The sequence below is a fragment of the Balaenoptera acutorostrata genome, chromosome 2 (genome assembly GCF_949987535.1).
Source record: "Balaenoptera acutorostrata chromosome 2, mBalAcu1.1, whole genome shotgun sequence".
Lineage (NCBI taxonomy): Eukaryota > Metazoa > Chordata > Mammalia > Artiodactyla > Balaenopteridae > Balaenoptera > Balaenoptera acutorostrata.
In genome coordinates this window covers 37,071,001-37,098,099 of record NC_080065.1, presented here as the reverse complement: position 1 = coordinate 37,098,099, position 27,099 = coordinate 37,071,001, and the positions used below count along the sequence as shown (strand labels likewise).

General features: G+C 41.0%; 2 protein-coding genes and 1 non-coding gene across 3 annotated transcripts in view; 2 read left to right on the top strand and 1 right to left on the bottom strand.

Moving 5' to 3' along the window:
- Window positions 1-15,749, bottom strand: part of CARD6 (caspase recruitment domain family member 6) — a 32,580-nt gene extending 16,831 nt beyond the window's left edge. Inside the window, exons 1-4 of the mRNA XM_028169030.2 lie at window positions 15,499-15,749; window positions 13,255-13,807; window positions 6,481-7,854; window positions 4,502-4,602 (exon numbers count right to left, since the gene is read on the bottom strand). Of these exons, the coding sequence (XP_028024831.2) occupies window positions 6,602-7,567 (966 nt within the window). The 5' untranslated portion in view covers window positions 7,568-7,854; window positions 13,255-13,807; window positions 15,499-15,749 and the 3' untranslated portion in view covers window positions 4,502-4,602; window positions 6,481-6,601. The remainder of the gene's footprint in view (window positions 1-4,501; window positions 4,603-6,480; window positions 7,855-13,254; window positions 13,808-15,498) is intronic.
- Window positions 15,750-23,689: 7,940 nt separating this feature from the next.
- RPL37 (ribosomal protein L37) lies at window positions 23,690-26,401 on the top strand. Its single transcript, XM_007192153.2, has 4 exons — window positions 23,690-23,817; window positions 24,549-24,684; window positions 24,929-25,013; window positions 26,285-26,401. The coding sequence occupies exons 1-4, from the start codon at window positions 23,815-23,817 to the stop codon at window positions 26,352-26,354; spliced, it is 294 nt and encodes a 97-aa protein (XP_007192215.1). The 5' UTR covers window positions 23,690-23,814; the 3' UTR covers window positions 26,355-26,401.
- On the top strand, window positions 26,124-26,202 carry LOC114239141 (small nucleolar RNA SNORD72). Its single transcript, XR_003624323.1, has one exon. It is a non-coding gene; the product is annotated as a small nucleolar RNA SNORD72 (small nucleolar RNA).
- Window positions 26,402-27,099: the final 698 nt, after the last annotated feature.

The window sequence follows — 27,099 nt, the reverse complement described above, 5'->3', positions numbered from 1 at the left end:
GAACAGAGAAAACTCCTGCCCTCGTGGGGCTTATGCTTCATTTGAGTGTGAAGACATTACAATGCAATTGAGAATTTTCAATGGAAGTGTTGAGTGGGAAGGATGCTTGTCTGTGTCACTTGGTCAAAGACCTACCCTTATTGTCCTCTCAACATAATAAAAATAACAAGAGTTATAGTCAACCTTTTTTGAGTATTTATCAATATAATATGCCAGGCAGTGTACTTGGCACTTCATATATATTACCAAGCATTCTAATATAGGCATTTACACCTGTATGTTTTTCCCTTTTGACACATTTGGGTGTAATAAAAAAAAAAAGCACTGCATCCGAATTCAGAATATTTGGACTCATTTCCTGATTTGACCATGTGCTTAACTTTCCTCACTTAACCTTCCTCACTCTCAATTTCATTAAATAGAAATATCGTCTATATACTGTCTTTCCAAAGTCATGGAGAAGATCAACTGACTTCTCACATGCTAAGCACTTAGGATAGGACTTAGCACATAGAAAAGGCTTGACAAATACCAGTCATGATTACTGTGCCTAGTCAATCTTTCATTATTAAATAATAAAGGTAAGTAAAAAGACATTGCACTGTAAATTTGGCTTCATGGCATGGATTTCACGGAGTACTAAGTTTTTCTCCCCGTTAGTTTAAACTTTTCTTGAGTAGAAACCACAAAATATAACTTACACTCACATTATCTTTATCTTATTTATTGTACCATTGATTATGGAGCTAAGATTGAGGACTTTATTGCCTCATGTTCCATTTTTTAAAAGCTGAGTTTATCACTCTTTTAGAGGCAGAAATCCAAATGTAGTTTTTTGCTACATAAATATCTGTTAGTAAAAAATATGAAAGAGTATTTAATTTGCATAGCATCTTCCAGTTCTAGGCCAAAATATTTTAAACAAACCTCTTAGAATATCAGTCATTATTAGTTATTATTACCAGTGTACTTAGAACTACACCATTATTTTTAAGCACCTTCATAAAACCACATCGCATAGATGTAGTAACATCGTTTACTGAAGCATGCTGGGTTTTTCTAGCCCTTTATAAACAAGGTGAGATTATACATCTTATTCAAAGATATATACATCTTTGCATACATTAACAAGAATATATGTAGGATGAGTTCCTAAAGTAAATTTACTGGGTCAAAAGTTACAGATAGTTTATTTTTACTTTTTAAATAAGCAATCAAATTGCCTTCCTAAAGGACTGTGATAATTTATACCCTCACCAGCAGTGGAAATGCTTTTCTAGCCAACAACTCTATTAACATTAATTTTAAAAACTGTCATTGGAAGAGGTTAAAATTAATGGCCAAAAGGTGGAGGTTGAACTACTTGTAAATTTTAACTATGTACGTTTGCCTCCATCACCTACAAACAAAAATAACTGACCTCTAAATACATCTACTTTTTAGCCTCTATATTTAATATGTATTAAGTTGTTTAAAGAAAACTTTTCCAATTAACTAAAGAAATAATTTTAATTATGCAAAGTTTAATATGTCAGCCCTAGATTAGAGAGTTGGACAGACGTGGTTTTAAATATCTATATTGTCATTGATGTGTTAGCATTCAAAAGATCCAGAAGATGGCAGTATAATGATGTTGTCCCTAAATTTTAGAGAAAAATTTAAGCAGGAAAATCTGAAAATATAGATTCTTCCCATTTTTATTTTCTCTTTTCTTAAAATGATGCAAGATCACTAGATGTAAGGCACTAAGGAATGTGTAGAGGAGACCTCACACTTACAGGAAAGAGAAGTCATAATAGGTGGAACGCACAGCAGACAGGGAACTTGAGGACTCCCGCTTCAAATTTCAGCCCTTTGGGCCAGAACACTCTAAATCTACACTTTCCTGTAGGTGAAATCATCTAGCAACACCCTCCCCTCAAGACTATTACAAAGACTAAATGAGATAAAATATATAAACCTGTGCAGCACTGAGAATGTAATGAGCATTCTGGTTTTAATTTTTAAAATCCTCCTCTGTTAGAGATATCTACTGAAATATGTATGGTTGAAATAATACGGCGTCTTAAATTTGCTTTTAAATGCTTTTTTTTAAAAAAGAAAAATGTTGAGATTAAAAAAAGATTGACAAGTTATTGATAATTTTTGGAGTTGCTATGGTAAGATTAAGGGAATTCGTGATACTATTCTGTTTATATGTTTTTAAATTGCCATGTGTATACACCATGTGTATACCTCAGTCTGGCTGAGATTCAGAGATTGGGCTGCAGGGCGGCAGCAGCGGACGCAGAGAGGGCAGGTAGAACGCTACTTCAGGGGTCCACGTAGGAGGTGATGGTGGCTTAGATGGGACTGGTGGGAGTGGAGATCTTAGAGAAGTGGATGGACTCAGAATGCTATGGAGATAAAATTGACAAGACTTCTTGGTGATTTGGGATGGAGGGAGGTGAGGGAAGACACTGCCAGAAGTCCTGGGTTTGGGCATTATTATAATTAAGGGAGTGGGCTATGGAGGAGGGTTGCAAGTTTGGGAAGGGTTCTCTTTTGCCCATGATAAGTTTGAGATTTCTATCAGGCATGCTATGGAAATGTTGAGTAAACAATTGGATGGAGTTCACAACACAGGTCAGGACTAGAAATGTAGATTGGGTGGGGGGGTGGGGTTTGCAGGCAAAGTCATGTAGATAACACTCACAGTCAGGGGACTGAGTGATGTCACCAAAGGAATGAAGAAATAGAGAGGGAAGCTCAGGATAGATGTGCAGAGACTGAGCAAAGGAGAAGCCAGCAGAGGATTGATCTCCCCGTCTGTATAATAGGACTGTCTTAGGGCTATTGGAAGGAGTATATAGGCTTTTTGTATGTAACACCCCTTGTGGCACATAGTAGGGCTTCAATAGCCATTATTCCTCTTTGCCCCATTCATTTTTCACAGAGCGCCTCTCCTCCTACTTCCCTGGGGAAAGCAGAAAACAAAGGCCATCACGAGGCAATACCATCAACTTCCAGTTTCCCCACAATTCAAACCTACCTGCAAGTCTAACATTCACTCCCTCTTCCTTCCAGTGTCCCAAGAAGACAAATTCCCTTTTCTCTTCAAAGTTCATTTTTCCCAGCTGCCAAGTCTATCCCTCCTACCTCTTGTAGGACATTGCCCTACCAATTATGACATTCTGTCTTATACTTTCTATTCTTTCCCCTTTACAGATTCTTCCTCTCAGTAACTCTGTAAGTATGAGTTCATTCTATCTTAAAAAAAAAAAGGCTTCCTTATTTCTTTTAGTGATTTTTCTCTAAAAAGTGCTGCTCGATTTTTATTGTGCATATGAGATACAAATGAACTTATTTACAAAACAGAAATAGACCCACAGGCATAGAAAACAAACTTATGGTTACCCAAAGGGGAAAGAGGGAGAGGGATAAATTAGGAGGTTGGGATTAACATATACATATACTACTATATATAAAATAGATAAATAACAAGGACCTAGTGCATAGCACAGGGAACTATACTCAATATTTTGTAATAACCTATAATGGAAAAGAATCTGAAAAGAATATATATATATATCACTTTGCTGTACACCAGAAACTAACACAACATTGTAAGTCAACTATATCTCAATGTAAAAAAAACCAACTGACCATAAATGTAAAACCAAATTTACTGTGCATATGAAATATCAAGGGATATTGTTAGCACGCAGATTACGATTCACTAGGCAGAAGGGCTGCAGAGTTGAGGTTCTGCTGAATGCTGATGCTGACGCCACTGGCCCACAGGCCGCACTTCGAGCAGTGGTTCTCAACCTTGACTGTGTGTCGTTATCACCTAGAGAGCTTTAAAGAAGGCCAATATCTGGGTGCCACTCCCAGAGATCTCTATATCTTTGACACAGGCTGTGGGCTCGGCATCGGGATTTTTAAAAATCTCCCCTGATGATTCTAATGTGCAGACAATATTGAGAACTCCTGCTATCCAGAGGGTAGAATTATGAGGGACTTTCTACACCATATATTTCTATAGTGTTTGAACTTTTTGCCAAATATTATGTTACCTTGGACTTAAAAAAAAAAAAGATGAATTAGAAGAAGAATGAGGATGGGACTTGCCTGGCGGGCCAGTGGTTAAGACTCCACACTTGCAGGGCTTCCACTGTAGGGGACGTGGGTTGGATCCCTGGTCAGGGAACTAAGATCCCACATGCCATGCAGCACAGCCAAAAAAAAAAAAAAGAAGAAGAAGAAGACGAAGAAGAATGAGGAGGAGAAGGAAAAGGAAGGAAGAAGAGAAGAAAAAAGGGGGGAGGGGGAGGAAGAAAAAATTTTCTTGATCCAGTAGGTACAGAACTTTCCTTTTCAATCAAATTTCTTAAAGTGTCCACTTCCTCACTTTCCATTCACATCTCAACCCTCCCCAGTCTGGCTTCTGTGCCCTCTTCTCCCTAAAGCTGTATTGACAATAACCACACAACACAAGGGGTCACATCTCAGTTCTTACCTTACTGATCTTTGGCCAATGTTGCAAGAGGTCCCAGGAACCTAAAGCAATATCCCAGCACACACCATATCATTAATGATTTTTTTCTTCTTTCTTGTGGGCTACAAATGAGAATAGTAAATTATGAATGATTCCGTGTTGTTATTAAGCAAGGAACAGTGCTGACACCTGGCAACAGATGAAATATGCATGCATGCAAAGCTCCTGTTAAAAAACTCTCTCCACATCCAAAATTAATGTCCATCCTAAAGGAACTAAAAGAGTCAAAACATTTCTCCCTTTTTGAAGCAGACTCTCAAGAATTATAGCAAAGCTTCCCTGGGTCTGCTTTCTCACAAAGGGGGAGGGGGAGAAGTAGGTGTGTCCAAGACTGCTCAGACACTGAAAGAAGAAGAAACATTTTTCACAAATAACTTGTGCCACTTCAGGTCCTCCAGGAAGCAGATGCTAAGATAGAATTCAAGTCTGTGACACAGAAAGGGAGGAGGGAGCAGAAGTGGGGAGAGCTCATACTGCCTGCAGGTCAGACAAGGCAAGAAAGAAGGGAGGGGGCACTGGTGAGGAAGAGCATCGGACTACACTGCAGCTCAGAGAAAGTCTCAGCCAGGCCAACAAGGAGCCCCAGAGCCAAGACTGCCTGGCAGGGTCCCCACACGTGGGAAGGACTGGCCCGGCTCCGGGACTCTCACCATGCTGAGTCCTTGACTCGGAGCAGCCAGCCCAGAGTGCGGTTTCTGGACCACCGCAGTGGGTCCCTACAGAGGGCTCTTGGCCAGCGACTCTCCTCACAGCAGGATCCCCAGCAGCACACTCCCAGGCTGCCCAGGACTGAACTCGGCTGGTTAGTATTTGAATAATTTTAATATGGTTTGGGCAGAATAAAGAGGCAACAGAATAATCCTTCGACAGTTCTATCTCTTCATTTCTGAAACTTTCATCTCATTCCTTATCTTAAAAACACCAAAAGTAGGTCTAGTCTAAAAGTAAGGAAATTGGCCCTAATTTGATAGGACAGTCTCTGCTGCCTTCTTGCAACACCCCACTCAGAGCTTCCAGGAGCCCCTCTCGCCTCTTCTTCCCCATCCAGTCCTCCTCTGCGTACATCACTGATCCTCTGCCTGTCCCTTAAGTTCTGCCCTTCCTCAAGCTGCGCCTGTCACTCTGTCCACAATACCTGGGCTACTGCTGTGATGGAATGATATCTGAAGTATTAACTGATGCAGTTTTTTATTAATAATATTTCCTCCTCTCTTGCATGATCCCTTCACCCATCTGATTATGGGAAGTGTGACAGATACTAAAGACATGCGGTATTCGAATCTCTCTTTGGGTTTTATTGCTCACCTGGGGCCTAGGGGTAGGGTTGGGGGTTTACCCAGAACTGGGGATAAGGGGCAGGGGCCCTCTGGACGATATGCACGTCTCAGTATCTTCATCTATTCTCCTTTCTCTCTGCCTCTGCATCCCAGAGAAACTGATCTGGTCTGCGAGGCTTAGCGATGCAGGGCTGTCAAATCAGGACCCGAGCCAAAAATTATAGTGCATTAATCACTAGTAAAGTTGTCTCCCGTGTTCCCCAGGCACAGACTTGCCTAGGCTGTGACTTCCCAATCGCTCTTGCTGGCTGTGAACCCAGGGAACGGAGGTGAGCTCCCTGGGAGTCCACTTCCCCAGAACTTTCAAGGGCTCCCATTTTCTGTGGTCTCTCAGACCAGGCCTGTACATGCTGAGAAATGGGTCTTGGTGGTCTCCCAAAAGTTTTATCCATGTGACGTCCCTGAGCAGTTCTTGAAAATTTCATAAATCTTTCACCTGAATAAAATCTCTGAGGTTGGAAGTACTGACTCCCAAAACTTTACCTGGACTATGGGCCCTTGTATTCTGAAAGGGTGAAGGATGGAAACTCTGAGACCTCCGCTCTAACCAAAACTGGGAGACCATAACCCATGGGGCTGTCAAAGAAACACGGTAAAAATTACCTCCAATTCTGGTTGGTAAAGGACGGCAGTTTTTCAGAAGAGGCATGAATACTGGGGTGAGATGGAAATTCTGAAGATTTTGGCTGATCTCACATCTAGCCTCAGCCTCTCTTACTGACATCTAAGCGGGGCTTTCAGATGAGTTTTTTGGCTGACTGTGTCTTTGTGGTCCCTCATCTTCAGCTCTTCCAGCCAAGTTTTCAGTAGGGGAAACTTGAATACCCTGCATGTTCTCAAATTCATGGTCTATCTGTATCCCCAACTCCCTGGCCAGGGGTGCAATGTCCTCCACAGACACACATCTGAGTGAAGAGGACATCACTTCTTTCAGGGCAGCTTGAAGACCCTCCATGTTCCTCCCTCTCTCTCCAGCTTCCTCCTCCTCCCAAAACAGTAGTTGTGATGGCTTCAACTTCAGGATCCTCTGGATAATCTGAGCCTCCTCATTCTCCCTTGCCTGGGGACTGAGGACAAAGTAGCATCTTTCAATGGCAGCTTCTCCTAAAAACATTAGCAAGTCCCATTCCTTCTCACCTAGGCAGTCAATGAAAAAAAACACAGCTGAGGAAACTTCCATCAAGAAACCAAACTGTGTCCAAAAACTTTCTAGATCCCCACGAAGGTTGGCCACAGCAACAGCTTTCTGGAAAAAACTGGGGTTTTCCTTTAGACCATCACTATCAGGAAAACTCCACGTTACCTCAACCAGGCCATCAGAGATCTGCTGGGGAAGCACCAGAACAGGCAAATCCTGATGGAGAAAGATTTTGTGTGATTTCAGGTGGGCAGGGCTGAGCAGTGTGTTGAGGATGCTGGACTTGGAGAAGCTACAGTATCCTAGATGCACAAAAGAGATGACAGGCATCTTCATGAGAGTCAGAAATTTTCTGTATCCCCTGTAGGCCTTCCTGAAGACTGCGTTGACTGCTCCTTCACAATGTCCTTCATGGCCCCCAGCATTAAAATGCTTTTGTTCTTTTCTGCATCTGGCAGTAGCAGGGAAGGGCAAACTGGCACTGATACATGTTTGACATGACTTCACGTTGCAAAGAGCTATCTGAATACAGCATAGAGGCACAAAGGACATCAAGGGGATTAATGGTTTCTATTTCTCTAATTTCCAAATTCTCTACTCCAGTCAAAAATTCCCCTTTGCTATCTTCACCCAGAACCTTATGTCTGAGGATTGAATCTCTGACTGTCATATCCAGTGCTTGAAGTTTCATCAGGAAGTTCCAGGCTAAGTCACCTGGAGTCTCAGTCACCCACCTACATCCTCGGTCTAAGAAGAATTGTTTAACGAAATCTGGCAGAAGCTTTCTGCTTGTATCTGGGTTTAAACAGGACAGGACATCTTTAAACACTTTCTTCTTTCTGTAGGAAAGAAGATAGTCAGTGAATGTCGTGTTCAGCATCTAAGCTTCCTTCAATGACTTTTTAAATTAAATAAGTTATTGACATTTTCACTGAAAAAAAAAAAGATGAAACAATACAAGTAAAGTTCTCTTTCATTGCTCTGTCAATTCTATTTCCTTCTAAGAGATATGTCAATGTAGTATGGTACGTTTCCTTCCCATCCTTTTTCTATGCAAGTACATAAGTATGTTTGCATATGTAGAAATACACAGTTTGGTTTAATGGATGTTATTTTACTTTATAAATGATATTATACTGAATGATTCTTCTTCGGTATAAAACTTCTTTTTACTCAGTGGTATTCCTTGCAAATTCTTCCAGGTAAGTATATATAGAGACCTACTTAATTCATTTTAGCTAATCCATTGTACTTCATGGTTTGGAAGAACCATTATTTATTTAACAATTGTCTACTGGTGATCATTTAGGTTTTCCAATTTTTTTGGCTAATGTTTGTATGCAGCAATGAAAAACTCTGTTAAAGCTTCATTATACACATGTATGAGGAATTCTCTAGGTTGATACCAATTTATTTCTTAAATGTTAACTCTTGCTAAAGTTTGGAGAAATGGAACATTTTGTTATCATTGAAGTTTTCTCAGAATTTACATGTTGTACCTAATTTCTCCTGATGTTATTTTCTAATTTATCTTCTAGCCACTTCTTGGGAATACGGAGACAGTGCTTAGTAGAGAAAGAAAATCAGAGAGCATTTTCTGCTCCTGATGGATAGCAAATTAGCATAAGATTCTTGGATCCCCTATAAAAATAGCCTAGAAGAAACAGTAGACGTGAGAGAAAGTATGGATTTCAAGAATTAACAAAAGTAAGGCTTCCCTGGTGGCGCAGTGGTTAAGAATCCACCTGCCAATGCAGGGAACACGGGTTCGAGCCCTGGTCCAGGAAGATACCACATGCCGCGGAGCAACTAAGCCCGTGCACCACAACTACTGAGCCCACATGCCTAGAGCCCATGCTCCGCAAACAAGAGAAGTCAACACAATGAGAAGCCCACGCACTGCAACGGAGAGAAGCCCCCACTGGCTGCAACTAGAGAAAGCCCACGCACAGCAACAAAGACCCAACACAGCCAAAAAAATAAATAAAATGAAAAAAAAAAAAGAATTAACAAAAGTAACTCTAAGAAATCCTTGGATAGTCTGAAAGTTGCTTGAACTGGTATACATGGATAAAAAGGTGAGGGAGGAGTTAAGGCCAGCATGAAGGATTCCCAGAGGAGGCACTAAGAAGATGGGTTGCAGAAAGCATTTAATTTCTGTTCTTGCCTATCCCCTGCTTTTCCTTTGGACAACCATCCTCTGCTTCTTCAGCACAGAAATCAGTACTCACACAGCCCAAGCCAGATGCCTAACGTTGACAAGGTAATAACAGGCTACTGTGGAGCAGTACAGTGATATACCTAATAAGCATAGAGATGGATGAAAAATTAAGAAGCAGTAATTTCTAGAACCCAATACCATTTATGTAAATTTAAAATTCATGAAAATAGCCCATGTAAGGCAAAAACAAAATGATCAGAGATTTTAGCTACCACCCACTGAAAGGAGACTGAGTTTTGAATTTGAGTCCAGTCAGGTTAATTAGGAACTAAACCAACGAAAAAAACCCAAGATTCTTTGGAGAAGTTTCACAATCCAGAGTCTCTATAACTGATCATACACAATGCAAAGGACAAAATCCAAAGTTACGAGACATAGGAAGAAACAGGAAATGTAACGCACACTTGATCAATGGAGACCCACTCCAGGATAACCCAGATGTTGGATTTAGCATATAAGAATTTTAAAGCAGCTATCTTAACTATTTTCAAGAATGTACAATAAAATAAACCCATAATGAATGATTAAATAGCAATTCTCAGGAAAAAAAACAGAAAGCATTTAAAAATTGAAATTCTAGAATTAAAAGTGACAATACCTGAATTTTTTCAAAAGTCAGTAGATGGACTTAAAAGAAGATTGGAAATGACAGAAGAAAAATTCAGTGTACTTAAAGATATAGCAGTAGAAATGACCCAATCTAAAGAATAAAGAGAAGATTTTTTTTTAAAAAAATGAATGGAACCTCAGGGACCTCAGGAAAGATATCAGAAACTCTAACACACATGTACTTGGAGTCTCAAAAAGAGAGGAGGGAGCAAGTGGGACAGAAAAACAGTTGGATAAATAATGGCTGAGAATTTTCCAAATTTGGAAAAAAAATTCCAAATTTATAGATTCACAAACCCTACAGAAGATGAAAACAAAGAAAAGCACACCTAGACACGTCAGAGTTAACCACAGAAAAAAATTTTAAGAAAATAATCTTGAAATCAATCAGAAGAAAAGTAACACAACACTTAATGGGGAGCAATGATAAAATGACAAGACTTAGCATCAGAAAGAATGCAAGCCAAATGACAGGAACGACATCCATAAAACACTGAAGGCAAAAAATCTCCAATCTGAAATTCATTGCAGCAAAAATATTCTGGATTGAAGGCAAAATAAAGACGTTTCATAAACAAAAAATAAATAAAATTCTTCAGGATAACAGGGAATAACATCAAATTAAAACTTTGATCTTCAGGAAGAAGAAAGGGCAGAGGAAATGGTAAATATATGGGTTCCTACCATCGACTGACCCCAACTAGTATAAGCTAGAAGGAAGAGAGTTGATTGATATAGTCCACATACAAGTTGACCTTACACATTGCAGAGCACATAGGCAACGCCTTAAGTCTTCCTGAGACTTTGATTTGAGACACAATGTTGGGCGTGGGGGGCATAAAATTTAACATGACAAAAAGCGTGAAGATCCTTCTCCTTTGAATCAGATGCATTTGGATCCCCCCCCCCCCCCCCCCCCGTTCCCAGCTGCATAGACAAATATTACAAAGGAAAGAGACAGAGGATAGCCACAGGCCTCCAGTCAACTAGAGTGGATTGATAACCATTAGAACTATATTGCAGGTCATAACTACATTATTATTGAGACTTTTCTTGACCTATTTTCTTAAAGGTGTTAAATTGATTGCAAAAATAGCCCCAATTAATGGCTTTCTGGCATCCATACTTTTTGCAATACTACCTCGCAAGAGGTGGAGTCTATTTTTCCCCAACTCTTGAATTCGAATTAGCTTTGTGACTTGCTTTTGCCAACAGGGTGTGGCAGAATTGTATGTGCACTATGGGTTGAATTGTATCCCCCCCAAAAAGATATGTTGATGCTCCCAGTACTTCAGAATGTGGCCTTACTTGTGAATAAGGTCTTTACAGCGGTGATCAAGCTAAAATGAGATCATTAGGGTGGGCCCTAATGCAATCTGATCAGTGTCCTTATAAAAAGAGGAAACTCGAAAACAGAGACATGCACCAAGAAGATGGTCTACAAGCCAAAGAACACCTCAGGCTACCAGAAGCTGCGAGAGAGGGCTGGAACAGCTCCTTCCCTAGTGCCTTCAGAGAGAGTATGACCCTACCAACACCTTGGTTTCAGTCTTCTGGCCTCCATATCTGTGAAACAATATATTTCCCGTTGTTCTAAGCCACCATTTTGTAGCACTTTATTGTGGCAGCCCTAGGAAACCTATCATACAGATGGCGTGATAGTTCTGAGCCTAAGCCTAAAAATGCCTTCATTACTCTCTCTCTCTGTCTCTCTGACTACTCTCCCTCACCATAAGAATATGCCTTGCGGAGTCTGAGAACAAGTCCAGACTAGCTTGCTAGATGAGAGATGAGCCTATGCCAGCTGACCACAGATATAGGAGTAAACCCAGCGAAGACCAGAAGAACTGCTCAGCCAACTACAGACACATGAACAATTATACACTCTTAGGGTTTTAAGTGACCCTAATTTTGAGATGCTATGTTGAGATATTATTATTGTGATAAATAAATGATACAGAAAAATCATGCAAAACAAAATAATATCATGCAAGAAACACATAATATTACAATGTTACCTATGGAGGCAGGTGAATGGGAAATAGAGAAAAAAATGAAATAGATAAACAAAAGGGGCTTTTTGCAGAATAATGAGGGTAGTATGCAATGACTAATTAATTAATTCAACCCTATGCAACAACTGTAATATATTTAAAAAATTAAGAATGAGGTCTAAAAGCAACTATATATTGGGAAGGTATGGGGGTGGGACAAGAGCTGTGTTATGGGTTGAATTATGTACCCCTCAAATTCGTATGTTGAAATCCTAAGCCCCAGTACCTCAGAAGGTAATGGTATTTGGAAATGGTGTCACATGGTAGATGTAATTAGTTAAGATGAGGTCATTATGGTGAGCCCTAACCTAATATGACTGGTATTCTTATAAAAAGGGGAAATTTGAACATAGAGACGTGAACCCAGGAAGACAACCATGTGAAGATGAAGGCAGATTGCGGGGGTAGGGTGAGGGGGGCGAGGGTGGAGGGGATGTTTCTACAAGCCAAAGAAGCCCAAAGATTTCCAGCAAACTACCAGAAGCTAGGAACAGATTCTTCTTTACAGCTTTCCAAAGGAACCAACCCTAGAGACACCTTGATTTCAGACTTCCAGCCTCCAAACTCTAGGACAATACGTTTCAATTGTTATTGTTTAAGCTACCGAGTTTGTGGTGCTATTTTGTTACAGCAGCCCTAGTAACTATGTCAAGGTGTGCTGAGGAGGAAATTACTCTTTTCTTTTTTTTTTTTTTTGGAAATTACTCTTTTCTGACCCATAACTGGATTATGAATTCCCAGGATTTGGACTGAATGTGAGTTGGTAGTTACCTTCCCCTTCTGTACTCAGAACTTGGTGATGTTTATTTTCCCAGACAGTATCTCTCCAAATTAAGCATTTCTCATATTTTGAATTTTCATTGAGAAATACTCAAATTCAAGATTTCCTCATCAAAATGGCAATATTTGGACTGGATCAAGAAAGCTTTATTTTGGGATTTTATCCATTTATCACAAATTCCTCTCCTGTTTCCACTTCAATAGTTAGGTTTATAACCCCCATATTCCATTGGTCACAAAGGAGCTAAAATGATTAAAAAGGCTTAATCTGAGGAACAGAAGGGAACAGCTAAAATCAGGGGTTATATGTATGATGGAGGTGACTGCAGAAACCTTTAAGTTGATAGTCAATATTTACTTTAGCTTATACTGTCCACTGTTCCTAGGTCCCAGGTTTTCCTCCCTGTCAACACTCACCTCTGAGGCAATTCCAGGTTAGAGAGGTCCAAGAAATTTTTGTGTAGCTGCTTTTCTGCTGCCATCTGGTGCCTTTCCTCAGCCCCTCTCCCCATTATGTCATGGCAACCTAAAAATAAGTTGTTGCCTAAGTAACTACACACACATCATTCCCATACCTTCCATACTTTTCTCCTCTTCCTCCTCCAATGACATGCCAGTTTCTGAATCCCCATAATTCTGTTCTTCATCAGAGAATTCCATGGTTTCAGAATACAAAGAGTCCTCTTTGCTGTCATAGATAATGCACTCTGGGTCATCATAAGCATCCTCTTCCACGGGGGTGTCTCCATCTTCAGAGTACCCAACAGATTCTAGATAGTCCTCTTTTCCTAAGTGTAAAAAATCATCTGGCTCCTCATATCTCTGTTCATCCTGTAAATACTCAATAGTTGCTGGAAATTCATATTCAACATTCTCAACCAGTTGCAGAGATGTGAATTTTGGTGTGTTGTATTCCTTCTCATTTTCCCTTGAGGACCAAGCAGTTTCCTGATAACCAGCCTTCTTGTCCGTGAAAGACTCAGAGGTTTCCAAATCCAAGTGTTCTTTCTCTTTGAAGGACACGGTGATCTCAGGATCCTCAGGCTCTTTCTCTCCAGGAATAAAAAATACCTTCCCTGCTTACCCCCAAAGGTTGCAGTGGCTCCATATACTCATGTTTTAAAAGTTCTGGAAAGAATAGGAAAGGTTGGGGGATTTTTATTTTCTTTTTTTGAAATTAACAAATGTTATAATAACTTGACTTTCCATGACCTCAAAGCATCATCTCCTTTATTTCACTGGATAACAGGAATACCTACCACCTCCTACATAAATGGCAACGACTCAACTGTCAGAACTTTCTCCCACTGAAAAATATCAGATCACACTCCTGCCTTGCTCAAAAGTTCGAGTCTTTCACAGCAAACTCAAAGGGTAAATGAGTGAAATAGAAAACTTGAATCCTGTGTTTACTTGTGGATTTACTGTGACCCCAAACCAGCTCAGACTACATAAGGCCATTGCTAACAAAATCTGATCCTAATCATTTCTAATCAAGAAGCAAATAACTCTGATTTGGAATAAGTCCTGGAAATAACAAGACCTGTTTCTCTAAGCGTACAGGTACTACATTAGAGACCATTAACATTAATCTTTTTATCTGAGCCTCTGACTCTCTAACATCTCTTAAAATAATCTTCACTATTTTTTAGAAAAGGAGCTACACCTGTCTCTGGTAGTAATTTATAGAACTGCTAAACAATTCATTCTCGAAGAAGTGCGCCCTCATTTGCCACTAATTATCTTTGAACGTTGAAAAATTAGAATTTGATTTGCTCCAGAAAACTAAGGTTCTGCTGGCATTCTTCTCACAGAGAAAACGAAGTTGTGGACTCTCCTGGTGGTGCAGTGGTTAAGAATCCGCCTGCTAATACAGGGGACACAGGTTTGATCCCTGGTCCGGGAAGATCCCACACGCCGCAGAGCAACTAAGCCCGTGTGCCACAACTACTGAGCCTGCGCTCTAGAGCCCGCCAGCCACAACTACTGAAGCCCGCACGTATAGAGCCTGTGCTCCTCAACAAGAGAAGCCACTGCAGTGAGAAGCCCATGCACCTCAATGAAGAGTGGCCCCCGCTCGACGCAACTAGAGAAAACCCACACACAGCAAAGAAGACCCAACGCAGCCAAAAATAAATTAAAAAAAAAAAGAAGTTGCTAATCTACCACATAGGTGTGTTAAAAATTATTTTTCCTATATTTTCAAAATGGCTATACTAAGTGAAAGATGCAGCTTTTGGTCTTGAGGTTGTTAATACTCATGAATTCACTTACTTCATAAGGAAATCCTGATGTGTCACTAACAGTAGTCTCTTTCCAACTATGAGTATTTCAGAATTTCACTGCCAGAATAATAAGTTTATACCAGCACTAAAACAAGTGCAGGTTTTGGGGACTTCCCTGGTGGTGCAGCGTGTAAGACTCCATGCTCCCAATGCAGGGGGCCCGGGTTTGCTCCCTGGTCAGGGAACTAGATCCCACATTCATGATGCAACTAAGAGTTAGCATGCCACAACTAAGGAGCCCACCTGCCACAACTAAGACCCAGCACAACCAAATAAAATAAATAAATATTAAAAACAAAACAAAACAATTGCAGCTTTTGGATTGAGTTTGAACAAACAATTATAAATCCCCTAAAACAATAAGATACATCATTCCCTGCATTTTAAATCTTGGACACGTTTCCCTTTTATCATATTTCAGTGAAAATTATCTGCAGGAGAATGACAAATGAAAATAAAAAGTAAAAATTTTCTTTTTTTCAGGAAATCTGCCTCCTCCCTCTCAGCCCAAAAAAGTGTAGAAATTTAACTTACCATGATTTAAGTGACTTAAGTCCCAAATGGTAGCTGACTCTGAAAAAGTACTAAGTAAACAGTTGAGAAAAAGTTGACCGCTCACTTCTCCCTTTTTCTGTACCAAAATTAACAGCTTCCAACTTTTCTTCATGGGATCTGTAATATTCTCCAGAATCTCATACTCTTCCTCAGAAATTAGCCTCCGAGAGGTTAATGTATCTAAGATACAATCAGGATCTTGTTGGAGGATTTCAAGTAACTTTTTTCATTCTTTTTCTATGATTTCTGAGGGAACACTCCCAGTAGCCAATGTTCCTGTTTTCTGCAGAGTAGGAAATGAACTATGAAATAGTTCCAATGCATAAATACAAGTTTTGGGGGGGTTTTTTGGTTTTGGTTTTGGTTTTGTTTTTTTTAAGGCAAAGAGTAATTCTATTTGGCAAAGAGTAATTCTATTTGGCAAAGAATAACTATGTCAATGACGCCTAGTGTTGGAGAGGGTGGATAGAAACAAGCCAAAGCAGCGGGGGAAACCAACCCTCAGCCCCCACGGACCCTGGCTCCCTGTCGATTATTTATCGTTTTTTGACGACTTGACTCAGTTTCATATGACTTAGCCCCTGAGAACTCCTCTGAGTCAACTCCTCTGAGAAGCCTCTCTTGAACTTCAGATTGGACTAGGTATTCTCTACTCTGAGCTCTATCTGCGATAATAAGAATGTGAATTGATTAACCCTTTTGGAGAGAAATCTGTCAATATGCAGCAATAAATAAATAAATGTGACAGATAAAAATCAAAATTCATACCATTCAGTGCAGCAATCCCACTGCACTGAATAGGAAATTATCTTATGGAAATAATCAGACAAATGCCCAAAGATGTATGTGCAAGAATCTGCATTACAACATTTTTATAATAGCAGAAAATTGAAAATAACTCAAATATCCACAAATTGGGGGTTTATGGAACAAATGTTGATACATCAACAATGGTGTTACCTAATCAGGTCTGGCTGTTCACCACTCAAAAATCAATACTTGAGGGACTTCCCTGGCTGCGTAGTGGTTAAGAATCCGCCTGCCAATGCAGGGGACACAGGTTCGATCCCTGGTATGGGAAGATCCCACATGCCCGTGAGCCACAACTACTGAGCCTGCGCTCTAGAGCCCACGAGCCACAACTACTGAGCCCGCGTGCCACAACTGCTGAAGCCTGCACGCCTAGAGCCCATGCTCCACAACAAGAGAAGCCACTGCAATAAGAAGCCCACACACTGCAACGAAGAGTAGCCCCTGCTCGCTGCAACTAGAGAAAGCCCGTGCACAGCAACGAAGACCCAACACAGCCAAAAATAAATAAATAAATAAATAAATAAATAAATAAATAAATAAATAAATGTAAATAAAAAATCAAAAAAAAAAATACTCGAGAGAGAGAGACAAATGTTGGTAGAAAGGAAAGTTGCTTTTAATCAGAATGCTGGCAATCTGGGGAGATGGTGGACTCGGTGTCCCCAAAAACCACCTCTGAAACTTATGCTTGGCCATGAAAGTTTTTATAGGGAAAAAGGGAACTAATCTCAGTTAATCGTTGAGATGGGGGTGGGAGTCGTCGCCATCCCCCACTGTGTGCAGACTTGTATGCAGGCTTGTCAACTTCCTGTGATTTTTCTTTAGATGCTATCTTTTTCACACAGTTTGTTCGCAAGATTACTGAAGGGGAAGCTAGGGAAGAGATCTGGCCATCTGTTAATTACTTATTCTTCATTTCAACTTCTTTGATCTATAGAAAGAACCAACAGATTATGCAAGGTATTGTGTGATCAAGATTTGAAAGGCACACTAGGGCTGGAGATGAGTAGAGCATGGGGGGCGCCTGGTTTAAGGTTAGTGACAAGGCAAAAGGGCCTCCTGCAGAGAGCTCTTTCCTGCAAAAAGCTTTCTCCTGCCAAAAGCTGCTTACAAATCCCCACTTGTCAGAACATCATTCCATTTCTACAGGATCATGGGCAAAGGTCTGTCTTCTGTAACTTCTTCATTCTGACAAAGGGCACCGTATTCTTAGAGTGGAAGATGTCAGCATGGGTTTGCAGCATCTCTTTGCTGACAATTTTAGTTGCCCACTTACATATGCAGGCAGAACAAGCTACAATTATTTTGATGTCCACCAAGATATACATTATTATGATCAACAGTGTTAATCCCATTCTCTTAAGGCCAGTTCTTGGAATTGTACTAGCCATAGATTCAGTACTGCTCAAGGTGGAGCAGCTTATGTCATGGCTACAGTCTAGTCATCATGCAGTTAGCTTTTCCCCTCTGGTGGCAGTTATAGTATCTGTAAAATAACTCAGGAATGTGCATCAGACACTGAGTCTGTGACTCTATTGTCCTAATCATTAACGGCTTGAGCTTGCTGTTTTGCGACTCAGGGAGGCCTGGGAGACTTCAGCTTTTCTATAAACAAGAGGCAGGAGACATGAAGGAGCCTTTGTGCTTGGGGTGGGGTGGGAGTGGGGTGCAGAGTTCTGCTCAGTTCCAATGCAATACCAAAATGAAGTTAAAAGTGATGAAGTAGGGACTTCCCTGGTGGTCCAGTGGTTAAGACTTCACCTTCCGAAGCAGGGGGTGCGAGTTCGATCCCTGGTCGGGGAGCTAAGACCCCACATGCCTCACGGCCAAAAAACCAAAACATAAAAGAGAAGCAGTATTGTAACAAATTCAATAAAGACTTTAAATAAATACATAAATTAAATAAAGTGCAAAAGCTACAAAACCATTCTGCCCTCATCCCATTAACCACAAAAAAAAAAGAAAAAAAAAGGATGAAGTAAATCTACACATATTGACAAGTAGTGATATCCATGATATATTATGGAAAACAGCAAGTTATAGATCCCATTTTTATTTAAAAAGTTAATATGTGTATAGTGTATGTATACAATATGTGTATATACATATACATTATATTTTAAAGAAGACAGCCAGGAAAGAGATACTCCAATTGTAACACTGGTATCTCTGGTGATATGATTACAGTGGTATTCATACCTTCTACTTTAAACATTTCTATTTATTTTAATAGTTTACATTTTTTGTCTTGTTAGCTGACATTAATTTTTAAAAAAACTATCTAGTTGGTTTTCATTTTCAGTTATAGTGCACAAGAACCTGAAAACAATCTAAATAACTATCAACAGGATACTGGATGAGTAAACTGTGGTATCTCATATAATGTAATATACAGCATTGAAAAAGAATGAACTTCAGTGACCCACAGTATACATAAATAAATCATAACAATATGAAGGGAAAATTTTAAGTCCCCAAATATTATATGCTGCATGATACCCTTTTTAAAAAGCTCAAAATAATGTAAATACAGACACATACACACACATTTTAGGAATATACATGGAATCAATATAATTATATAAAATGAGAAGTAAGGAAATGAACTTCAGAAGGATGGCTACCTTGGTTAGGGGAGGCTAGGGATGGGATGGGATTGGAGAACAGGGAAATCATGGAGTTAGACATAGGATATCATCTGGGAATGAGCTTATAGGTGTTTATTAAATTATTAAAGGTAAATAGTTAAACATGTAAGTGAAAGCAGGCCATGCATGGACCAATACTGAGCATAACCAAGGATAATGATTCATTAAATTCTGGTGTCCCTAAGGTTGAAAAAGAATAAGAGAATCCATATATGACATTAAAAATTAACTTTAGGTTGAGAGTTTTAAAATGTGTCACAAAGGTATGGGTTTCAAGAGATGTATCCCACCTAATACTAACAATTTGATTGGCAATGTTAGTAGGTTTGCCAATCTTTTTTTTTAATTCAACTTGGTTGGTAAGGTATTCTAATAACCAGCTTCTCAAACCCCATCTCCTCCCCACTGCTCCCCCTAAATACCCTCCTCTCCCACAAGAACTTGCTCCAGGAGATCTCAAAGCTGATGGGAAGAAAAGTGTTTATTTGAAGTTGCATATTTCACAGTAAAATTTAAATTTAGGGGAGGAAGTTTAAATTCAGTTCCTTGGTAACAGGAAATCTGCATTGCACACACTTAGAATGCAAATGGAAGTGAACAGAAGGGAAGGGGGCAGGGCAAAACCTTTAAAAGAACGACATAGCCCGAGGACATGACATAAACTAATTAGAACCAAACAGGTCCAAGATGGTAGACTAGTCTAATTCTACTGGACCTTGAGCCTCAGTATATGCTCACTGTAACACATCCTCAAGCTAAATGACACGCCCATAGGCACCATGACAGTTCCAAGGCCAACCATAAAGGTCAAAAAGTAGGCCTGGGCTTCCCTGGTGGCTCAGTGGTTAAGAATCCGCCTGCCAATGCAGAGGACACAGGTCCGAGCCCTGGTCTGGGAAGATTCACATGCCGCGGAGCAACTAACCCCGTGCGCCACAACTATTGAGCCTGTGTGCTGCAACTACTGAAGCCCGTGCGCCTAGAGCCTGTGCTCCGCAACAAGAGAAGCCACCGCAGTGAGAAGCCCGCGCACTGCAACGAAGAGTAGCCTCCGCTCGCTGCAACTAGACAAAGCCCGCACACGGCAATGACCAAAGCAGCCAAAAATAAATAAATAAATAAATAAATTTATTTAAAAAAAAAAAAAAAGTAGGCCCAATTCCTGGAAATCCCCACCCCTTCCCCCAAATAGCTGGAATACTCCTCCTACTCATTAGCCTATGAAATTACCCACCCCTAAAAAATCTGACAACCCCATACCCTGGTGCCTTTCTCGCCTTCTGAGACGGCCCACACTCCATCTGTGGAGGGTGTTTCTCTCTAAATAAATCCGCTTCTTACCTGTCACTTTGTCTCTCACTGAATTCTTTCTGTGATGAGACATCAAGAAAAGACCGTGGGTCTAAATCCTGAGACCAGGTGAGGTGTGTGATCTCAGTTAAAACACCGCGGGTTCAAGTCCCAATCTGAGTTACACGGTTTCAGAAGCTAAAACTGGGGGAAGGGTGGGCCAGGAGATGAAGGGTGAGCTGGGGGAAGGGTGGCCAGGAGATGAACATTTGAAAATACATCCCTCACATCAAATACAGTGAAACGGGTGTAAAAATTTTGTTTGCAGCTAAGAGTTTAAATTATGTGATTTTTTTTGAAGAGAAAAGTCAGCACTAATTTCATCTATTGTAGGAAAAAAAGGCAGGTCAAGTCAAGAGACCTGAACTATATCAGAACAACAGATGCAAGATTTATGAAGTCTCTATCACTCTGCCAAAAGGCAAAACACCATAAGTAACAGCAGAGGTTGCAACAGGGAAGAGCCAATTTTGACTCCATGTTGGATCTGTTTCTTTGACTTTAGCATTTGCTTCTCGTAGCTTTTGTTATTATAATCATACATAATGGACTGCCTCAGGGAACCCTACCCACCTGTGAATGGCTGCAAGAAAGAAGAAATTAACCACCCCCACCCGAGGCTGGTCATTCCAAAGATGTTTACCCTTTTTACTTTACTTCCCCCCTGCATCTCCCTCTCTATTCTGCCTTTTTACTTTACTTCCCTCTCTGATTCAATGAAAGAAACTGGCATCCAGACCCCGCTAAGATGGTTTTTTGGGGACCCTAGTCCGCCATCTTTTCAGTCCGCCAGCTTTCCAAATAAAGTCGTATTCTTTGCCTCAACACCTCGTCTCCCAGTTTATTGGTCTGCCGTGCGGCAAGCAGAGAGCTTGGACTCTGTAACAAGATCATCTGTTTCAGAAGTCATTCTACTCCCGACCTAAACCTGGCATTTGGATAGAAATCTGGAAATTCTAAACTGGCTTCATAGGCCTCTATAGAGCCAAGGGCCTACCTGACCAGGGCCAGAATGGTGTGATTTCAAGCACACCAAAAAGGGAGAGGAGGAAAAATATTTCACTCTGATGTTTACACTTTGGGGAATGTCTGGGGTAAAAGAGACTCGGACATAGTGCCTGTCACACCATTTGTGTCCTCAGTGGTTGCTACCTGTCCTACCCTTCCTGAAACCGAGCAGCACCCTGTGGGGCCCTCCTGGGTACAAAAGCCTTTCCATGTCCCCCTTTTCTTGTCTGTAGGAAAAAGGCTTCAGCCTCCTAGATCTTCGCTGCTGTGTTCCAAAGGGTAGATTCGAACAGTTACTAATTAGGGAAGTGAGGGAATGCAGAAACAAAAGAAAGGCAGTCAAGAAACAACAGTGCAGCGATAAAGCAGAGTCCTAGTTACTCCCCAATGGATATACATAGTAATCTGATACAAATTTTTGAGTTCTGCTATGGGAACTAAGGCCCCCCAGGTGGAGGTGGAGGGTGGCTGAGCGCAAGATTCCTGGAACAACACTCTCTTACCTCACCACCAACCAATCAGAACCTGGAACACCACTCTCTTACCTCACCACCAACCAATGAGAAGAAAGTCACATGCCCTGCAGCCCTTATTTTGCCTTTAAAAACTCTTCCCTGAAGGAATTCCCTGGTGGTCCAATGGTTAGGACTTTGGGCTTTCACTGCAGAGGGCCAGGTTCAATCTCTAGTCGGGAAAATAAGATCCTGCAAGCCGCGCCATAGGGCCAAAAAATAAATAAATGATTTTTTAAAAAACCCAAAAAATTCTTCCCCCAAAGCCACTAGAGAGTTCAGGTCTTTTGAGCATGAGCTGCGCTGTCCTCCTTTTGGTCCTTTCTCTGCTCCAAACTCCAATGTTTCAGTTTGTTTGGCCTCACTGTGCCTCAGGCACACTAACTTGGGTTCAGCAACAGTCTACACTGATCTCATTTGTCATAACACTTGTGCTAAGCAGAATAATCATCTTCCCCGAAGATGACACAACCTGTGAATACCGTTACAAGGCAAAGGACAATTAAGGCTGCTAATCAGCTGACATGGAGATGAGAGAATTATCTGGGTGGGGCCAGAGTACTTACAAGGGCCTATTAAAAGATAAACAGGCATAGTTAAAATTTAAGTGTATTTTAGCAAAAATCGATCCAAAAAGGGCAGCACCAAACCAGAAGTGGTTAGTAACATTCTATGAGCCAGGGGAAAGACTATATAAAGTGTGAAGCAAAGAAAGGAAATTATTTGATTGACTGTAGCTTAAAGACTAGCTGGTGGTTTGTGATTATCGTCCTTAAGTGTAAGATACAGTATTGTCAACTGTAGATGCAGTATTGTACTGCAGATCTCTAGAATGTATTCATCTTGCGTAACTGAAACTTTATACTTGTTGGTTAAATGTTTAGTATTAAGCCGTTACGTTTGTGGTAAATTGCTAGAATGGCAATGGGGAACTAATACAACACCTAATCCAGTTAAGTCTCCCCTGAACTGCAGTATGGTCCATATGGTCCAAACACCCAAATGTTGGCCTTCTCTCTCTCTCTCCTGGCTGCACCTCCCCCTGAACCCCCTACTCCCCACCTACCACTTCCATGAAGACAGGGACTATGTCCTGTTAATGTTTCTATTCCCAGTTTCTAGAAGAGCCTGGTACTGACTAGGCACTAATCAACTGTTAACCTGTCAAAATTAAACCTCTAATTCCTAGACGTCACCTTGTTCTGCTGGTAGTTAATTAATAAACTTTGCCAGTATTTCACAAGTGATAGGTCACGAATTCTGTTTCCTTTAGAAAGCACGCACATTTAGGATCGTTTTTCCCTAACTCTTAAATGTTTGGATATTTTATCCTTTTGCGAGGGTGGGGGCTTTCCTAGGCAAGAAGGTTACAAGTGGATTAGCGTTTATCAAGAAGGTCTGGGAATCACCAACATTAACACTATAGTGTTTTGAAGTACAGATGTCCAAGCCCCATCCAAAGCTGCTGAACCAGATTTCCTCACGTTAGAGTTTAGGAAACAATATTTAACAAGTTCCACGTCTGATTCCTTGGCATAACAAGATTGGGGATCAAATCATTTGCCTCTAAACTACTACAGTTAGAAAAAACATTATTTGCCTTTCTCTTCATATTCTGAGCCCAGCTCCGTCCTCCTAGCGACCTCTCAGCGATGATCAGCGTCAGCCGAAAGCTTCCGGCGGGACTGAGGAAGAACCTGGCGAAGAACCCCAGTCCCACCCCGAACCCTACACAGACGCCCACCCCGGACCCAGAAAGCTGTGAGCCCCGCCCCTCTGAACCTTCTATTGGCCCCGCCTGGCTCGGGATCCTCCTCTCGACCCCACCCACGCTGCAGCGACGGACGCTTGAGAGCGGTGCACCGCGCCCCGCCGGAAGTACTTTCCTGGGCGGAAGCTTCTGAGCGCGATATAGCGGAAGTGACTTCTCTTTCGGTCTCTTTGGTCTCGGCGGCAGAAGCGAGATGGTGAGTGGTCTGCAAGGGCTCTCGGAATCGGCTTCCATCCTAGCGCCCTGCGCCGCGTTCCTTGCTGTCCGTGGGGGCCCGGCAAGGTTTCCGATAATGGGAGCCGGTGGGCAGGAAAGGGACATGCGGTGGCCCTCGAGAGGCAGAAGAATGGCCCCTATCTGTCTGGGAGTGCGGGGCTTGCAGTCGTGGAGCTGCAGCTGGTCTAGGCGCCTTGCTTCTGTCTGACCTTTGGGGAGCCCGCACAGCCCTGCTCTCCTATGGGAAAGGACAGAAGAAGCATAGTTTGAGAGTGTTGGGCTCTGTAAGCCAAGGAATCGTTGGCGGTGGTCCCTGGGCAGGAGCTCTTAGTTTTTGGAGTAGGGTTGGGTAGGAAAACCACGTTATCTCGTCTTTTGCATTATATCTTTTTTTCTTCTTTTTAATAACGTAGCGGATTTCAAAACACAGCAACTCTTGCAGGGGGCTTTAGATGACGTGAAATTCCGGTAGAGGTTTCTGATTTAGCGTTTAAGAAAAGTCAGACTTTGCTGTGTTTATAGCATTTGAATTCTTAATATATTGCAGTCGATTTGAAAACATGTAAATAAAATAAATCACATTTTAAAAAAAAAGTCAGACTCCCACAGTTGGAGACCCTGTGGTTGTCATGATGTTTCTTTAACTGAAAACGTTAAGAACGTGTGTAGAAATTGCCAGATTGAAGAATCGTCTGTCCCCTTAACTTGTAGACGAAGGGAACGTCCTCGTTTGGAAAGCGTCGGAATAAGACGCACACGTTGTGTCGCCGCTGTGGCTCTAAGGCCTACCACCTGCAGAAGTCGACCTGTGGTAAATGTGGCTACCCTGCCAAGCGGAAGAGGAAGTGTAAGTGCATGTTTACTGGACTCTGGTAGAGTGTATCCTGGCGTTGAGAATTGTCCCGTGTTTGTTTTGTACCTCAGTGGGGCATGACTGAGCCTTAGGCGGTCCCTAGCAGAACGGGGCATCTGCATAGCGATGAAGTGGGGTTAAAACCCAGGGCAGGCATTTTTAAGTATATTGACCGACTGTGCTTACAAGGTGTGTGGGGAAAAACCTTATAGAACCTTCTCCTGAATGTGTGTTTTAGATAACTGGAGTGCTAAAGCTAAAAGACGAAATACCACCGGGACTGGTCGAATGAGGCACCTAAAAATTGTATACCGCAGATTCAGGTACAGTTTTTATGTTTCAGTTGTAGTTGGTTCTGTGAGCTTGCATAATTATCCTCTCAACTGCCCTGGTTGGTGGGATGAGGTATTAGCAAGGAACTTTTCTCTTCTGCCACCATAACCTTCAGATCAGTTAGTTTAGATCTTGTGAATCTTTCAGTAAACAGTAGTATGAGCTATACATGCCGGGGCTTAGTTGGAGCTAGACTCCAGAAAATGTGATGACACTTGTTAGCATACCTACATTTCACTTTCCTACCAAAATTTGTCAAGATAATCGTGCAGAAAGGAGACTTTCGGGTTTTGTGGCTTTGGGCAAGTCTGCCTTAGAAAACTGTCAGTTGCTATTGCGTTTGTGTAGAAAGAAGTTTTATATCTTTTATTACTTAAAGACAGGCCTTAGAGTTTTAATTTCAGCCGCCATCTAGACTAAACAGAGAAACTGCATTTTAGTGGTAGCTTTTGAGGGGTTAACCCATGTAAGGTCTCAGCTGAGGTGATTTCTTTGTTGGGGAGGGCAGTTGTCCTGTGCAGTGTAGGATATTTAGCAGAATTTCTGACCTCTACCGCTCAATTCCAGGTTTTCAAATTTTAAAAGACCTCAAGACAGTTTGGGCATTTGCAAACACGACGCCCTTAGATGTGCTTGTGTTCATGTGCTGAAGTGACCTTTCTTTGCGCTTTGCACTTCATAATGTATAAGACTATTATACAGTAGTATAGGCTTAGGATTCAGTGGTCTGCTAGTTCAATGTGAGAGTTAGCATGAATTGAAGCCAACTTTAACCTGTCTGTCCCTCAAAAGAGGGATAACGGTACACTTCAAGTAGGTGTTAATATTAAATGAGTTAAGATATAGAGTAGTTAAGCAGTTGAGAAAATGTCTACCATTAAACACATTGTTTTTCCTTGGCTAAAGGAAAGTAGGATCTCTGGCTCGTAATTTAAGAACCCGTTTTCACAAATGCCTTAGGAATCTTAAGTGGTGGGGAAATGCTGGCCCAGTGATCAGTACAACCAAATATGTTGCCCTTTTTTCTTTTTTCTTTTTCCAATTAAAGTTATCTGTATTCCTGAAATGGCTATCTTGAAGCAGAAGGAAGTAAATACTGCAGCTTATCAGTGATGTTGTAAAAATAAATGTCTGAACATATGAATTCAATATTGATTTCAGATTTAACTGAGATAAGCTCATAAAAATCTGTTTTAGCGAAAATTAAAATGTATGTGTTGGCATTGCTGAAGTAACTGTTCTTGTTTTTAACACGGTGCAGGCATGGATTCCGTGAAGGAACAACACCTAAACCCAAGAGGGCAGCTGTTGCAGCATCCAGTTCATCTTAAGGATTTCAATTATTAGTCACGCAATAAATGTTCCGGTTTTAAAAAAATGTCTGGTGTGCTAAGGTATTTTTAATAGGTTTGTATCGATGATTTATATAGGTTTGCGAATGGGACAGCTTAAAATCAGATTTACTTGTTAAGTGGCTGTTTTGGAACAGTAACTTTTGAACTGGGTTGTGATACTGCTTAAGAGGACAAGGAACAAGCAGAATTCCAGGATTCCTTCAAGCAGACAACACTGGCAGATAATGTGAAGAATATAGTGAATTTACGTAGTACAATTCTTAGTACAACACATACGGATATTTAAAATGTTAGACTAAGTGAAAGAGCATAACTTAATTTCTTTTAGTAACATCTGTGGTCTTTGGGGAGTGGTTGTCAGTCGTGTACGATAGGCTTTGGAGTACCGGTGAGAATGTGAAGGATAGGAGTTCAATGAATTCTATTTCAGAAAGGTGATTTTTTCTTTTTTCTTAAAATGTTTATTGGCGTATAGTTGGTTAACAGTATTGCGTTAGTTTCTGGTGTATAACAAAGTGATGCAGCTATGCATATACTTTTTCAGATTTTTGGAAAGATGATCTTAACTGTTGCTTGGCATCTAGGTTATAGGCTGTGCGTGCCGTTTAAGGTGGTCAGCTAAGTGAAAAACTAAGGCAACCTGCTCAGTGTGAGTTAACAACAAAATATGGAAGAAAGTTTGCAGGGCCACGGGCAAATGCAGTGGATTAAGTAGAATGTA

Coding starts and splice junctions, on each gene's coding strand:
- RPL37 (XM_007192153.2), top strand. Junction 24,685..24,928: donor TGCCAAGCGGAAGAGGAAGT/GTAAGTGCATGT, acceptor TGTGTGTTTTAG/ATAACTGGAGTGCTAAAGCT. Junction 25,014..26,284: donor ATTGTATACCGCAGATTCAG/GTACAGTTTTTA, acceptor AACACGGTGCAG/GCATGGATTCCGTGAAGGAA.